Source organism: Aulonocara sp. 'chitande type north' Nkhata Bay, linkage group LG16 (genome assembly GCF_057382095.1).
Source record: "Aulonocara sp. 'chitande type north' Nkhata Bay isolate Kocher_YH1m ecotype deep benthic linkage group LG16, A_spYH_male_GT1.1, whole genome shotgun sequence".
NCBI lineage: Eukaryota > Metazoa > Chordata > Actinopteri > Cichliformes > Cichlidae > Aulonocara > Aulonocara sp. 'chitande type north' Nkhata Bay.
This window is the reverse complement of record NC_141359.1, coordinates 5,327,482-5,345,250: the sequence shown is the minus strand read 5'-3', so window position 1 is coordinate 5,345,250 and position 17,769 is coordinate 5,327,482. Positions and strand designations below refer to the sequence as shown.

General features: G+C 41.2%; 1 protein-coding gene across 1 annotated transcript in view; it reads right to left on the bottom strand.

The window, feature by feature from the left end:
- tmprss3a (transmembrane serine protease 3a) overlaps nt 1-17,769 on the bottom strand; it is a 22,919-nt gene extending 5,150 nt beyond the window's left edge. The window contains exons 1-11 of the mRNA XM_086267386.1: nt 17,604-17,769; nt 17,013-17,129; nt 16,427-16,543; nt 15,750-15,873; nt 14,612-14,731; nt 13,848-13,894; nt 7,679-7,844; nt 2,521-2,690; nt 1,521-1,616; nt 1,265-1,407; nt 452-604 (exon numbers count right to left, since the gene is read on the bottom strand). Coding sequence (XP_086123512.1) covers nt 452-604; nt 1,265-1,407; nt 1,521-1,616; nt 2,521-2,690; nt 7,679-7,844; nt 13,848-13,894; nt 14,612-14,731; nt 15,750-15,873; nt 16,427-16,543; nt 17,013-17,129; nt 17,604-17,637 — 1,287 coding nt within the window. The 5' untranslated portion in view covers nt 17,638-17,769. The remainder of the gene's footprint in view (nt 1-451; nt 605-1,264; nt 1,408-1,520; nt 1,617-2,520; nt 2,691-7,678; nt 7,845-13,847; nt 13,895-14,611; nt 14,732-15,749; nt 15,874-16,426; nt 16,544-17,012; nt 17,130-17,603) is intronic.

The window sequence follows — 17,769 nt, the reverse complement described above, 5'->3', positions numbered from 1 at the left end:
CCGTGTTTTAACACGGCGGGCGTGATTGCGGATGCCGTGCAGGTGCGTCCGCACAGCACCGCAGACCACGCCCCACCACAAGCGTCTTAAACATTAACATGAGAAGTAATTGCATCTTTGTATATGCATGTTGCAAACTTTGAATAAGTTATGTGGATGATGACATCTGATGCATACATTTTTGCATTTTCATTGCATAATAAAACGCTTTGTGTATCTGCTCACAAGCTAATCAAAACGCACGGACTAAACCCGCTATGTGTGTAAAGACATTTAAACCAGTTGCGCGTAGATGAGCCTCAAGAATGCTGCATGTGCATTAATAGTAATATTACATTCATAATCAGTCTGAATCCATTTTTAGACATTGTCTGCTGGATGTGACAGACAGGATTAGTACTTGACTCAAGTCAAGATTTGCTACATCGGGACCTTAAATATGGACACTGACCTCCATCTGTTTGTGGATCCAGCTGAGAGCGAGTGTGATGCGGGTGTAAACGCCCGGCTTGTTTATGTGAGCACAGCCAATGCCCCAACTGGTTGCTCCCACTAGCTTCCACACAGACGAGTCCTCACAGGCAAGCGGACCGCCGCTGTCCCCCTGGAAACACCAGATAGGTGAAAACATACATACGCCCCTTTTCCATTATTACCTAATCATGTCAACTTGCCACGGATTGTGTCATGTATTTAATATATAATCTTAGTGCTTATTGTCTGATTATATTGTTTTATGTATGCCAGACCCAGATGAGAACTATGTTAAGGGTGACAGGTTGCCCTGGCAACAGACTTTAGAAAGAGGAAGTGCAAAGCTGCACCGGAAATTTGACACAAAGAAAAGAGGAACTATATAATGTTTGTATCGAAACTGGGTGTGACGTGCTGCAAAATATAGCAAGACGGGGTGCTGATGCCTCAGACTTGGGCTGGCGTGTTTGTGTGTCTGCTCAGTCTCCATTTTCCGGAAAATGTAAAATTAAAGATCATTTTTTGAGTTAGACCACTTTGAGCCGTGTCTTTCTTTGCCGTTAGAGAATACAAAGAACGGAATTTAATAATAGACTCGACTCGACTCGGATCGACTGGTTTGCCATTACAACCCTTGTACCTTGTTTGCGTGCTTGTGGTCATAGCAACGCGTACAGTAGTTTAAATCTGTGCTCTGTCATTCTCCCTTTCAGACTCTCATCTGTGCAATCCACCTCCTCCCCATAAAACTAATATATCTCATTTTAGTGCAAAAGGAAACTAGCTCTACCTGACAGGAGTCAATTCCACCTTCCAGGTATCCTGCACAGATCATCCAGGAGGAGATTAAGCCCTTGTAAACCTCTGGTTTGTTGCAGTTCTGGTTGGAGATAAGTGGTACCACAGCTGAGCGCAGAACAACACTAGTGTCTCCTGTTAAAAAGAAGAATTTCAACCATATAAATGTGGCCCCATCCCCACAAAAACACCCTAAACAACACCTAACTAAACAGAATACAAAATAAGCTTTAGATGTCTACACTCACCATCTTCCTCTGTTGCACCCCAACCAGAGATCCAGCACAAGGTGCCCTCCTTAAACTCCTCTCCATGGCTGGGCAGGCAGATGGGCTGCACAGAGCCTGCAGGGAAAAGTGTTACTGATACATGTCAGACTTATTCATACAATCTGATCTATGGGACTCCAAGGTCAGGAAGAAAATATCCTAGGAGAGAAAGTAAAGCAGAATGGTAAATGGTAAATGGCCTGTATTTATATAGCGCTTTACTAGTCCCTAAGGACCCCAAAGCGCTTTACATATCCAGTCATCCACCCATTCACACACACATTCGCACACTGGTGATGGCAAGCTACATTGTAACCACAGCCACCCTGGGGCGCACTGACAGAGGCGCCCCAGGGTGGCTGTGGTTAGGGAAGAGAGTGGAAGAGAGTGAAAGATCCCTAAACAGGACTGAAAGGAAGATTATCTGATAGCTGTCACGTATTTTAAGTTTGCCAGACACGGAACGATCTTTGATGCAGTGCACTATGCAGTTTATAGGTCTAAAAGTACAATATGGGAAAAAAATAAGGCCGTCAATAATTTAGATTTACCAGTGAACAGAGAACGTACACCAACTCATGGGGCAACTGGTGTTCAGTGTGCAATCACTGTTGGGAACCCATTTGAAGTGGGATGTGTTCTGATATGTGCTTTTCTATGTAGTAAAATCTATACTAATAAGGATGCATTTACTGTTGTATGTAGTAAAATGTATTTGCATAGCCATGCTCATTGTTCGCTTGCAGTATGTGCTGAAGACATTCTAACAAAGATGCACTTACAGGAATATGAAGTAAACTACAAAGAATGTGAATAACAAAAGTAGTAAATCTGCCTGGTCTGGGGATTGAACTGCATCCTGTGAGTCTGCCAATGAAGACACCTGGATCACTCTAGCTTTGGCTATAAATAATGAGTGTTAGGGAGTGTTGTCAAGGAAAAAAGTTGTAGCGAATGAGAGGTTGAAGGATACTAATACCATTAACTTCAAGTTGCTTGGCCAGTTTCATCAGTGCGATGTCATAGTCGAGTCCTTTTTGTCGGTAACGATTATGGTATACGATTTTCTCAACAGCCAAAGCCTGGGCCCCGTGAAGCGGCTGCTCTGTCAGTCCCACATAGACCGCCCACATGGAGGAGTTTACAAACCTGAGCACAAACAGCAAGAAAAGATCCGGGGGGTGGGGGGGACAAAACGGAAAAAAGACATGAGCACACAACAAATAGGGTAGGCTCAGTCTGTCCCAGTCGTTCCATCAGCCTCAGTGTGATCTTATAAGTGCGGCAAAGTGTGAACAATAACAGATGATAACTGAGAAAAGCTTACGTCAATCTAAAATGTTCCTGATGTTTGCATTTAATAAATAAACATACTGAACGTGACCTCAGCCGTTGTTGGCCAGCAGCGTGGTACATTGACTTGTTCTTATAGAGCCTTTCTGCTCTACCTGTACACTCAAAGCATTTTAGACAACATCAGTCATACTCTGATGGCTTCATCAGAGAGCAACTTTGGAAATGATCAGTAGCTTGCCCACAAGTTTTTGGCAAGCAGGCTGGAACAGTCACCAAAATAGCAACCCTCTGATTAGCAGATGAGCTGCTCTACCTCCTGAGCTACAGCCACTCAGCGTGGAAATTATGTTACTGAAAACAGAGTAGAAGGAGAGGAGGAAAACCTGTTTGAGATAGAGAAAGAAAAGGAAACATTGGAGAAAGGAGGAAAGAATCAGGGCTATGACTGGTAAATAGAGCGAGCTGGCTGATATGGTTTTCAGGCGCCTCTTCCGTGGGACCAGCTTCCAGTTTGGATTCAGGAGACAGACACTATCTCTACTTTTAAGATCAGGCTTCAAACTTTCCTTTTTGCTAAAGCATATAGTTAGGGCTGGACCAGGTGACCCTGAATCCTCTGGAAAAGGAAAAAGTTTTTCCTTTCCAGTCACCTTTCTCACTCACTATGTATTAACAGACCTCTCTGCATTCAATCATATCTGTTATTAACCTCTGTGTCTCTTCCGCAGCATGTCTTTATCCTGTCTTCCTTCTCTCACCCCAACCAATCACAGCAGATGGCCCCGCCCCTCCCTGAGCCTGGTTCTGCTGGAGGTTTCTTCCTGTTAAAAGGGAGTTTTTCCTTCCCACTGTCGCCAAAGTGCTTCCTCATATGATTGTTGGGTTTTTCTCTGTATACATTATTGTACGATCTACTGTACAATGTATGGCGCTTTGAGGTGACTGTTGTGATTTGGTGCTGTATAAATAAAATTGAATTGAAATTGAATATTGTTGTTTTGGAATGCCAGGAGACATCTTTTTCCAATGTCTACTGAACATCTAGTGTTGTTGTCTGTACGACCTCCATGTATGGGCCAAAATGTGGTTGTTGTGGACGTCTTTTCACTGTCAAACTTCAACTCATTACAGACATGTTTTTATACTGCTTTGATAGGCTCTGTAGTCTCATGTTTCGAGAGGGTGGAGGGCATGTTTTATGTACCGAAACAGTTATGTGTGAAGGAATGCAGAGTGATTAGCGGACAACTCCAAGATGCTAAAACAAAAGTGAGCAGCTGCACTGTGGATTTCGAGCTTCTCACAGGCGGTTTGCAAAATGTGTGCATGGACACGGACTATCAAGCAGTCTGGTTCATACAAATACAAATCTTCTTGTAATTTCCGTTGCAACTTCTCTCAATCCTGCTACCGATCACAACCACATTCACTTCTTCTTACAAAGCTCTTCACAATAAAACAGGATGCTTGTAAAATTGAACCATGATACAAATGCTCTTTTAAACGTATTAAACACAGTGTACTCCATGTTTTGTGCTCTATATTTCCCCCCTGGTCCAAATCATTAGGCATTACAACAATATTTCCTATCATCTCTATGCTGATGACATTCAGTTACACTGTTCTTTCAAAGTCTGAGTTTTAAATGGTCTCGTTTAAGTAATTGCCCGGCAGATATCAAGCAATGGTTAAACAACAACTTCCTTGCCAGGAAACTTTAGGTTTCACTTTAAAATGTTGGTTTTAACCTTAAGGGCCCTGCATGGTCAAGCTCCCCATTTTATATCTGATCTGCTGAAACCTCATCCCTCTTCCCGAGCGCTGAGGTCATCAGGTCAGAGGCTGCTGTGGATAGTAGTGATGTGCAGATTGATATTGAAATATCGATTCTTCCAATACCAGTAATTTATGTTCTAGAATCGATTCTCATCGATATTTTAGTACTTTGGGGTAAATTTGTAGTTTATCATTAACAGGAACACAGTGGAAAGAAACTATATCATTCGGATCGTCTAAATCGGAAGGAACTACTTCCTCTTCCGCCTTTCATAGTCATGTGCGAAACACGGCTGTATAAATGTGTTGCAGCCACTGGCGTGCGCACTCACAACAATGGCTGAGTGAAACGGAGTCATGTGTGGACGTATTTTATCTCCACAAACGGCCACGACACGGTTTGCGATACATGTGGCAAGAAAGTGAGATGCTGTGGCAACACCACTAACCTCGTCAAACACCTCAGAGTAAATCATATCACAGAATAGGATGAAATATGTTGAGGCAAAGTGAAGAGGAGGACAGGGACAGGTGCTGCTAGGGCGAGACAGACGTCTCTCACAGAGTCCTTCAGTGCTGCAGGCAGGCAACGTGTTCAAATAGCCACAACTTCAGTTTTTTATTTCCATATCACAATTCTGCATTATTAAGCTATTATTATTATTATTATTACGCGATTACCAGTTTGTGGTTTTCTTTTTTACAGACACAAAGAGTGAGAGAGATCATGTTCTACATTACTTTAAAAGAAGAAGAAGGGATTTTCAGAGCTGTACATATTTGAAGCAGACATCATAGAAACATGGGTCAACCCTGTTTTTGGCATTGAGTGTTAAATTGTGAGAGTTTGAAAAAAACTTGCAAGTTCCTACATTTACACTGTAGAGCAAAGAAAAGTTAGACGATGCGTGTACTATTGAGAATAACTATATACATAAAAACCACGTAAACAGACATGAAAAAGGATGTGTCTGTAAAACTGTCTGTAACCTCTGAGAGCTGTAAGATAGACCGTTTCTGCTATCAAAACAGTTTGTGTTGTTTAATCCTGAACCATTCTTGGTCAGGACACTTACATCATCAGAGAAAGCTCATGTTACTCCACACACAGTTAGGAAATCACAATGTTTGACCATAAAATCCCAGAATCATTCTGGGACAATCATTTCTGCAGCAGCAGAAAAATCTTTTTCCATGCCACTGTGCTTTGAAAACAGAAAATGTTGAAACTTTTTTAAAATGTAAAACATAAAAACAACAAAGACTTAAAATGTTGAAGATGTACTGATGAAATCTGTGAATGTTTAGATTCATTGGTGTTTCTACAGAGCAAACACAGAAGTTGGGTTTTAGAAATACAAGATGGGAACACGAGGCCGGAGAAGTAAATGCATCACAGAAGCTCCCTGCATGTGTTCAAATAAAGTACAAGTGATTTGCAATAAATAAAAAAGAAGCTCCATGAGACTGTTCACATCATCTAAGAAAGACTCGAACAGAACCTCGAATGTTAAAGTTCACTTCCTGTCTGTGTGGTCATTGTATTTTTATCACCTGAGCTAATGTGAATGCTGTAAAAGCACCCTGGCTTAAAAAGAAGCACACATTTGGAGAAATTGTGCTGTAACTTCAAGTTTTCCATCTTTTCTTTGATAAAAGAAAAACAAGTCATAAACTCCTTGGTATGTTGATATCATGTCAGTAATTCACACAGACATGGTGTCATAAAGGCGAGCTTAACAGATAAGGTACGGTCCTCCATACAGCCTGTACTTCAACATAACCCTGACTGCCGTTTGGAAATTTAAATGACATTACAATTATTGTACATTACTCTAAAATCAGTGCTGTGAGAGTGACTTTAAGATCACATCCAGCTTTAAAACTGAATCTAACATCAGCATTCTTGGAAATAGCTCGAAGATATTAAGAGAATATGGCAAATGCAATCACAGGATGGCAAAAAAAAAGGACTTTAAAATGAGATCTTCTTGTTTCATTGGAACAGAAAAGTACCACAACAAAGAATATGTGCAGCTATGTAAGAACAAGCATCTGCTTTGGAGTTTTTCATGTTTTGCATGCAGACTCAGGGCTGCTGGTCTCCTCTTGGCATTTTCTTATTTAAACGTTAGAACCTCAACACTGCATTGCCTTTTGCCATCAAACATTTCTTTCAGCCATCTGAAACACTGGGTTGTGGGGCAGCTGGTAAGGACTTGTGTGTTTCTGGAGAGTCTGCAAAGCTGTTTTGGTTGAAAAAAACTCTGCACGCTTCACTCGTCAGAAGGCCGTAAATTCGGCTCATTGGTCAGATCAAAACCATCTCCAACTCTCTTAGTGGCCGAAGCGAGAGCCCGCCTCTCTGAAAGGACTTTTCAGGTAGGCCTGGTGGGCGTGTCCTGTCTAGAGGATGGCCACACCTGAAGTAGATGATCACATACACCTGCAGCTAATGAAGCGTCGTTGGGGAGCTTCTTAAGACTGTGGCTGAGTGCTCCTCCTTGTTGTGTGAGACTCCATGTTAGTGGTGATAAATGTTAAGTCCGGTGAGTGCATGCCTGCGGTAGTCGAGTGTCCTGACAAGTTGCCTCTTTGTTATTTTCTCCAGCAAGGAGCAGGGAAGACAAGAGCAGCGAGCACAGGGTGCGAGGGCACACAGGAGAGGAAGAGCACGGACTTGTGGGTGAAGAGACGACACGGAAGTCAAGGGGAAAACACGGGGATTTATTCTGTGAACTATTACACCACTGTAAATAAACACACTGCCTTCATCATTAAGTCCTGCATCTTGGGTCCTCATTCCTCTCATCCCCACGGTCTGCCACACAGACCGTGACAACCTGAAGTGGTTTGGACATGTGCAGAAGAGGGATAGTGGATACATTAGGCAAAGTTGGAGCTGCCAGGCATTAGGAGAAGAACCCTTGGATACAACAAGGACTTAACAGACATAAGCATAATAGTGGTTTTATGCCCGCTCAACAAACAGGCCTTTGTTGTCAGTATTAAGAAGAACCAGATGTTTGTAGAGAATGTAAAATATCTACATCTGATTGACTCACCCATACACACAATGTGCTGCAGTGATGACCCAGTATGGTGATATGATGGAGCCTCCACACAGGTGTTCATTCCTAAAATGGAGGCTAACTTGCCAGGGGAACTGGCCTTGTTTCGTGATGTTACCTCCAACAATACGTGTCCTGTACTGAGGCCTGAGACCGCAATCTGAGGGCACAGAGAAACAAAGTGTCAAGCAGTTATAGTGTCACCACCAGAAGGTTAGTACTGTCCTATAGTGACAGTGTGTCGGCTGGGAACGAAATTTCTTTTAGAGCTTTAGTTTTTTCTTTCTTTCCTTTCTGTTTTTTTTCTGTTCAAGTTGTCTGTGTGATTGGTCGACTACAGGACATCAAATAGTCATTGCTATGCACTGAGCAGGAAGGGGAAGGGCGGGGGGAGGGGTTACAGACTCAGCACACACAAAATAAAAAGGGGGGGGGGGGGGCTGAGACAGAGAAAGAGTATAGCACTACAAAGATAACAAGCTGGAAAGGTGAGGAAATAAGTGATACACTTCAGTTGTTAAAATTGTTACATGGATGCTTTTTTTGAGTTTTACATATTTTAATTTATGTTATGTTGTTTGATCTTCTGTGTTGTTTCACTGTAAATAGTTCAAAGTTTATGCATATTGTACATACAATCAGTGAATGGATCTTTTCGTCCACCTGATTATAAACTGGTTTGGTATTTATTTTTGTACTTGAAAATTAATTTTTTTGCAGCATTGTCGTATGTTGAGGTTAATAAGCCAAATAAATAATAAACATTTGATATAATGTCTCCTGGGCTTATCCATTTCAGGGTCACGGGGATCCTGGAGCCCATCTCAGCTGCCATATGGCAGGAGGAGGGGCTTACCCTGCCCAGGCAGTTGCAGGGCTGACACAGAGAGACAGACAGCCAATCACACTTACATAACCCAGGACTTTCTTCTGTGCTGACCACTGCATCTTGAAATAATGCGTGTTTTGTAAATTAGTAATTTTACAGAGTAACGACAAACTAATGCAACAAGTAGCGTAAAGAATTTGTTTTTCCAGTGAAGAATTAAGGAATGTAATGGATTACTTTTAAGAAAATGTTACTTTTAGTAAATGTAATTAGTAGCAATGAAAGTGATGAGTAATGTGTAATACCTTACATTTGTGGGGTAACGACTTCAATACTGCTGACCAAAAAAAAGCCACTACTACTGCTACTTTGATGAAACCTTGCTCTGTACTAAACATTCTTGAAGGAGAAGGTCTCGCCTTCAGTTTAGGCCCTGAATCTTAAGCCCTTAGGCCTTGATTATGCAGCAGGTATGATCTGAAACATGCAGCAACTCCACTGCTTAAAGCCTAAAAGAAGGGGAAAAGAAGCAGATTTTGGAATGCCTGGCCTGCTGAAAAAACAAATTTCTACCATTTATACCGATTTAAGCATCACATTTAAGCATTTAAACAATGCTTAAATCGCAGCAAAACAGTTAAATTTGGTTTATTAAACATTAGGTCTCTCTCTTCTAGGTCCCTATCAATAAATGATTGGGCAGATATAGAGAGATAAAAGTCAGAAGGATAAACCAGATGTTCTCCATTAAACCATCCAAGATGTTCTTTCAGTGCCAGAGGAACAGTCTGAGAACATCATCACCAGGGCAGGAGGTGCAGCACTACTGGAAGAGCATATGGGAGAAGGATTGCATAACAATAATGCTCAGTGGTTGGTGGATCTAAGAGCAGACCATGGTAATCTCCACCCTGAACATGCTTCAGTCACAGTCACAATGGGAGACATCCAAGAAACAGCATGAAGAGTTGGACAGGACCAGGGCCTGCTCTCCAACTTGCTCAATAAGTTAACTGCACTCAATGAGTGTCTGGCAGCACAAACTAACCAGCTGCTAATGCATTTGATGCACCCAGAATGACCAGCTGCAGGCCAGATAGTCCTGATCCTCAAGAATCTCCAAAAGGGACTGGTCCCATCCAACTACTGGCCAAAAATCTGCCTCAGCACAACACGGATGCTCCTGGCATCATAGCGGCTAACATGAATAGGCACATGGTTCATATTCTAATATCTAGAACTGTACAAGATTAACAGGACCCTAAGAGCCGTCATCAAGAATAAAATGAAGATGGGCGGAAAAACACAAGAGGTTAACTGTTCGGTGTAGGCCTAAACCCCCCCCAGCCAGATCATCAGCAAGTCTGGCTACAGATACCGAATTCCGAATGGAGCAAACACCCTCTACATGGATGACATCAATCTTTTCGCCAGGAGTGAACGAGACATCAGTTCACTGATCCACACCACTAAGATCTAACAGAAGTGACATTGAAACTTCATCCGGTCCGGAGAAGTGTAGTCAGATGGTAACAAAGAGTGGGAGAAGACAACATTACAGACATCAAGGACCTCAGAATCCCAAAGGCAAATATGAACCATGAAGAGGCTGCTAGAAAAGCTGTAACCACCAAATACCTGCAGAGTAAGGTAAGTCCTGAGGACTCAGATGAATGGGAAGAAAAAGATCCGGCCAACACCTGTGCCCTGCTGTTTGTCAGATACCCTGCTGATACAATAATTGGTCAAAGGAGAAGACAGAAGACACTTACATCAGGTCAAGAAAGCTCCTTACCATGCCACGAGGGTTTCACCCCAAGTCCAGCAGAAGCAGAAGAAAGGAGGCCAAGGACTAGTGTGTGTCTAAACCACTCTCCATCAGCAGAAACCCAAGAAAGAAGAGGGGCAAGAAGAGAAACCATTATAGAAGGACGTGCCCTTGTACAACATGTACTGGCAGATAGAAGAAGTAACTAATATTGAGAAATCCTAACAATGGCCGGACAAAGCTGGACTGAAAGACAGGACAGAGGCAATAATCATGGCAGCACAGGAACAAGCTCTAAGCACAAGATTGAAAGGAGCTGGAGTTTACCACACCAGGCAGGGCATACATGGAGCGCCATAACCTAGTGGCTAGAATAGTACACAGTGACATCTGTGTCAAGTATGGCTAGGAAGCCCCTTGGAAGTGAAAATGGGATATGCCCCCCAGGGTGGTTGAGAATGACCAAGCTGAGATCCCGGGGGACTTCCAGATACAGACAGCCAATCTGGCATTGACACTGCATGAAGAGTAGGCTAAGTATCAGGTTATGCTTTATAAGCAGGCAGTATATGAGAAGGGATTTGTACTCTTCTGGATTTGTTTGTACCCTGGAAGCAGCAATGTTTGGGTTTTAGCATGACATGTAGAGGAGGTCAATTGATCCTCTGACTCGTGTGTTGTAAAAATATGGCTAAATAGATTCCTTTATTAAGGCTTTTATCTCATTAATAGTGATGATCAATAGTAGATCATTATGAGACTGAGATTTGACAAGAGGTTTATGGACACGTTTAAAGTATCCAAGCAAATTTAAGTGAAATGGCTGTTTTGATTCATGTACAAGGGAACTTGGTTCAGCTGTTCCTAGTTCTTCTCTGCCAGGTGTCAGAACGAGTTGCAGTAAAATGAGTTGCTTAAATTACTGCTAGAACATGATGCAAGGAAACAAAATGCAGAAAATGAGAAGCAGTTAGCAATGGAGAGAATGTGTTTTGAAAGCTGCGGAGAGATATAGGCTATATTTGATTAAAAGTGGAAAACTGAAATCTTGTTGAGCTGCGGTATTCTTTATTTTACCATTGGACTGAAAAGTATTATATTTTGTGCAACCTGACACTGTTGTCAAAATTTAATGAAAATGATTCAGAAAACTTTTTTCTCCTTGCTCGAACATGTTTCACATCAATGACAGTAGTTCGATACTGCTGACACTAATGCTACAGTTTGCACTGGAAGTTTACTAGAAAGACAAAGTTCAAGGTTCTTTATTCTAAGTTATTATATTGTAAAAGCAGCTTTCTCTACGCTTACAGGGAACGATTTGGGACTTGGAAAAAAAGGAGGACAAACAATCTTGAGTTTATCTGTTCACATCAAACCCTGTAGGCTGGGTTAGGCTTACGGGGTTATAGTCTTGGATCAGTTTAAAATTTGGATTCTTGAGGCTATAGTTGCACATCAACAATTAAAAAGCAAACACTGCTACTGAAGCTGCTGCTCTAGCAGAAGATTATATGGTGGCTCATGAGTGTGTTTTGGGGGATTCTCATAACCCTGGTACTACACTTGAAGCTAGTGCTGATTCTGTTAGTGTTTCTGACCAGTCAGGTGGATCAGAGGTCAACTTGTACAACCTGGACAAAGTCTGTAACTTTTGTCATAAAAAGGGCCACTGGAAGGCTGCTTGCTATGCTCTTAAAGCTAAATCTAGACAAAATAGTTTTTGTCTAGAGTAGTTTGTTTAGACTAGTTTTCAAAGGAGAGTGACACAGGTTCCTCTCTCCTAATTGTAGGGGATATATATATTTGCTCTATATATATATATTTTATAGCTTTATTTCAAAAAAAGCAATGAAGGATTAAAATCGATTAAATTTAAGTTTTCACCTCACGCCTTTCTACATACAATAAACTCAAAATTCTTGCAAATTTATTGAAAATAAAAAACATAAAATGCACAGGATTGTATTGAGGGATAGATCAGGGAGAGGGTAAAGAAAATGTTCCACAACAAAGAGCACAGCAGCCACCATCATTCATAAATGAAAGAAAGACCATGACTCTTCCTACAGCTGGCCAACCAGCCAATCTGATCAATAAGGGTAGAAGACCATTAGTCATAGAGGTGACCAAGAGCGTTGCTCTGTAGAGAAGGACTGCAGCTCTTCACCACTACTCAACTACTCTTTCAAGGATGTTTGATATAAAGGAAGGTTGGAGATTGGCCTATAATTAGCTAAGACTGCTGGGTCTAGAGATGCTTTTTGAGTAAAGGTTTAACTACAGCCAGCTTGAAGGCCTGTGGTACATAGCCGATCATTAGAGATAGGTTGATCATATTTAAGATCGAAGCATTAATTAATGGCAGGACTTCTTTGAGCAGTTTTGTAGGAATGGGGTCTAAAAGACACGTTGATGGTTTGGAGGAAGTAATTATTGAAGTTAACTCAGAAAGATCAATTGGAGAAAAAGAGTCTAACTTAACATCAATGGTACTGAAAGTAGCTGTAGATAATATTACATCTGTGGGATGATTACTGGTAATTTTTTCTCTAATGATTAAAATTTTATTTGTGAAGAAGTTCATGAAGTCATTACTAGTTAACATTAAAGGGATTGTTGGCTCAGCAGAGCTCTGACTGTTTGTCAGCCTGGCTACAGAGCTGAAGAGAAACCTGGGGTTGTTCTTATTTTCTTCAATCAGTGATGAATAGTAAGATGTTCTGGCTTTGTGGAGGGCTTTCTTATAAAGCAGCAAACTATTTCTCCAGGCTAAATGATGATCCTCTAAATTTGTGACACGCCATTTCCTCTCCAGGTTACGAGTCATCTGCTTTAGGGTACGTGTTTGAGAATTATACCACGGAGTCAGGTACTTCTGATTAGAGACCTTTGAGCTACAGTATCCAGAGTCGTACGTTGTTAAAACAAGATCTAGAGTGTGATTAAAGTGGTGGGTGGGTTCTTTTACATTTTGAGAGAAGCCAATTGAGTCTAATAACAGATTAAATGCCATGTTGAGGCTGTCATTTTTAGCATCTACATGGATGTTAAAATCACCCACAATAATTATTTTATCTGAGCTCAGAACTAAATTAGATATAAAGTCTGAGAAATCAGACAGAAACTCTGTGTAAGGCCCAGGTGGACGATAGATGATAACAAGTAAGACTGGTTTCTGAGTTTCACAGCTGGGTTGGACAATGTTAAGCATCAGGCTTTCAAATGAATTAAAGTCTGTCTTGGTCTGTGGTTGATTAATAGAGGAAAATAGGTGTGGCAAGCTTGTAGCATCATACTTGAAAAGATGTAAAACTGTAAATCCTGTCCAAGGTGCTTCAACAAAGCATTGAGCAAACACTGTGAATACTTAAATACGCATGTTATATTTTTTCCCTTTTTTTGTCATGATGGGGTATTGTTTGCAGAATTTGGAAGTGAAAAGCTAATTTAATCCATTTTGAAATAAGGCTGTAATATGACAAAACACAGAACAAGCAAAGTGTGTGGAAAACTTTCTTATATAATAAAAACATCAATAAAACAAATGCTGCATGCTTTCTCACCTAGACATTTTAGAGTTGTCACCAGCCCTGAGCTGCACTGTGTCTTACTGTGGTGAAATAGAAACCATAGGTCAAATGACACGGAAGCTCAGCCGAACTGAACACGTACAACAAGTTAAAACACTCTTATACCTTAAAACGAAAGCTTCAAAATACTTTGATGGTGTACTGGACTAAAAGATCTTTTATTAATCTCGTTCCCTCTAAGCTTTAATATGACCTCTTCTACTTCTTCTCTTTAAATGCTCAGCCACTGGACAGCTGTAGATCACGAGGTAATTGGTGGGTTGTAATTTGATGTCTGGCTCCTCTGGTCTGTATAGTAAAGTGTTCTTGATACTAAAGCCAGTGAAGTGTATGTTTGCACACTGTTTTACCCAAAGTATTTGCTTTGGTTGGGTGAGTGAATACTTTGGCAGAATTGATTTCAATAGTGTTCTGTAGCAGTCTGTGGTCATCAGAAGTCTTTGATGTTTTCATGCAGGGTACGTCTATAGAGTTCAGATGTGGCTGATATAGTAACAGTTTGTCTCTTTTGAATTTGTAATGTTTTCATAGTTTCGTGAAAATATTTATAGCGCTCATTGCTGTGTAACAGACCGTTTTTGGAGAGTATTTTGTTTGACTGGTTAATATTGAGGCGCAATTTCTTCTTTTCTTTTTTTTAAATTCTGATTGGCTAATTGGATGACAACAGCAGTGTTATCACTTTGGGGCAAATACACACTTTCCATTTACTCAAACAGGACAAAAGGTGTGTACACCTGATAGATGGGGCGTTCTGAAGCTTGATTATCTGTGACTTGTTCCAGTGAAAAGACATCAGGTCAGTCTGAAGGTCCTTCTCAATGTAGGTCAGAGAGATGAAGAAAGACTCTAAATAACTGAAAAACAAAAGGGTCAGGGTTATGTTCATATATCTTCATATATCTATCCTTCATAGTCTGACATCCTGTGAGACTTTCATGTCTTGGATCTGTTACGGCTCACACAGATACATTTCAGGGTTTGACAGTCCTGTTTGTCTTTTCCCCTGAAGGTGATGCACGTTGCAAAATTGTCTCTGTTAAACCAACGGTTACTGTTGTTTCAAAACCATAATTACTCTGTGACCTAAACCATCTATTTCTTACTGTAGTTGGAATGATAAAAGCCCTGTAAACACAGTTGTTTTCAGCTCCAACTAAACTCTAACTGTACTCTCTTATGTGCAGTAAGAGTTTAGTTTCATGACACTTAATGTCTTTTAAACGTGCTATACAATTAAAGCTGACTTGACTCTTACTTTCATTTTTAAATACATTTTTGGTTCAGCAGTCTTTATAATTTATCTTCTGCTGCCAGCATAAACCAAACTAGCCAAATTCATTTTGCAGCATAATAACAAGCCCGAACATCGAACCACCGTCACAGAGAATCACTGATGTGAACAGAGCAGGGACACAAGGAGGGAGGGTTCAAGGTAACAGCCATTTAACCAAGTAAGCAATCCTTTCCTTCAAGCATTATTTTGAAGTGATGTCAGTTGCAGATGACGTTGGACACAACGTCACTGAATAAGTTTTCTTCATATTTTTGGACATATAGTATCTCTAGTACTATATTATCAGTATCTCAGATGTTACAGTATTCATGGATGTTCCATCTTCCACAAGTTAATAAATAAAATACATCCCAGACAGTTTCCCAGTCTATTGCAGTAACTGTACTGTAATTTAATTGGAGATAGTTTACTCTGGTCAAATGGACCACTGGTCCACCACCTTTGGAGCAGTGGTCCACTTTTTAAAAGTCCATCCAAAACAAGAAAATGTGCTAAACAAAAAAAGGACACGAATAAGAAATGTATCATCTCAGCCTGACAACTAGACACTGCAGAAATGAATGAAACATTGGTGTAACCTGGAGTATCCAAGCTGCTTGCAGGCAGCTCTGCCCAGCCTGTTGTTCCAATCTTCTGAGCAGACTGTCCTCCATTTTCCCTGGATCTGAACCTGCAGGACTGAACTTCTGCCACTCAGACGCACTGAGAGACAGACACATGCGATACAGACAGGAAATTACAAGAAGGGAGACGGTACACTATCCTGTTTTCTAAAACATAGAACTGCTGTTCTGGCATCTTCAGTTAATGCCAACTGAGCACATCTGAGCTCAGGAGCTAAGCAGAGCCAGGCCTGGTTGTATGGGAGTCCACCTGAGATCCCCCAGATCCTGTGTGTTTGTCCTGCAGGCTGGCATTGCTGTGAGCTGACCACACGGAGAAACTCACACAGTAATATGAAAACAGTGTCATCCCACAGCCTGTTTACACCCTCAACACATCCTTTTTTCTTCTCATGCTTGTGGTGCTGTAGATGTCACTAAAGTTATGGCCACTTCATTTCAAACTGTTAAAAAATCCCAGCAGAAGCACAAATATTTCTGCACAGTTTGCACAAAATGTGTCTGCTAGCTAAACGTACAGTTGCTGTATTTCCACATGTGGAAATATTAAAAAACTAGTATGGCTGTGTGTGTGTGTGTGTGTGTGTGTGTGTGTGTGTGTGTGTGTGTGTGTGTGTGTGTGTGTGTTTTACCACAGCCAAGCTCGTCTTCCCCATTTTTGCAGTGAAGTTTTCCGTCACACAGGTAAATGCTGTTGATGCACTGAGACGAGGAGCCACACTGAAACCTCCCCGAACAGCTCAGGCCCACTGTAGGCACAGATGAAACTGTCGATAAGGAAGGTTCTAGAAGTACTGAATGATCTTGTTCAGTGTTCGGTAATACTGCAGACATAAAGAGAAAAGATGGGCAACCTGCATTGTTTCCTGTGGGCACCAGGCAGGAACACCTCTGCTGGTCTGTAATAAGTTGCTTGTGTGGAGTAAATGTTATTTTTGTTTCAGTATTTTTTGTATTTATTGATTATTTACTGAACATTTTATTAATTTGTGTGATTCTGTCTGAGTTGCCATGTTAAGTTTTGTGAATTAGAGCTTTGATAAATAAAAATAATGCTCCACTAAATTCTGCCTCTGTCATTCTTGGTCATTCTTCACACAGTCCTATTAAGGTTGTGACCACCAACCACGTGACATATCGAACGTGCAACAATCCTGACACTTCAGTGGCTCCATTTTTGCAAAATGTAGAGAGTTACCACAGCACTGAGCTCCTTACATCCAAGGCCAACGCTGAGCAGGACAGCCACCCCGAGGATGCAGCAAACAGCGAATATCAGAACGGCAAAGCGATGGGCTAAGATTCTGCTCTTCCAGCTTTTATCCATGTCATCTTCTGTGGACAGACGGGGTTAGTGAAAATTCGCTGTGCCAACAATATACAATATGAGCACCTGAGTTTCAAAAGTTTTTCATCTCCAACACTAAATGGCTCTTAAGTTTAGGCTTTATTACACTGACTGTGTGCTTTATTTAGTCATCGCATTTTACATCCGAGGAAACACACTGTGTCCCTTTGCAAACACTGATCTAGCAGCAAGATTATTTTGACATTTTTCAAGACGATTGTCAAAATAATTTTCTTCAATATTACTCAGACCTTTTTGGTAGAAAGCAAATTGTAAAAGTCATTTTAAAAAGGGAGACGTAAAGACGTTCATGTAAGAAAGAGCTGAATCTGTAAAAGATCTTTTGCATTGTATTTAGTTGGATTTTGTGCTGATCTCCTTTTAGTTTTAGCCTTGAACAGTAATATTTCCATTATGTCATGCAAGTACATATTCACCCCTGGAGTATCACAGCATCTCACCATGCATAAATGGCTGCACTTTGGTAATGGGCATGGCTGGACTGGGTGGAGGTTGGGGATCTGCGGGTTTAGTGCAATAGTTCCCTGACTGTGGCTCAATGACAAAGCTGCCCAGGGGGCTGATGTTCAGACTGGTGGGGGTCTCGACAGTAGGGAGGTCTTCTTC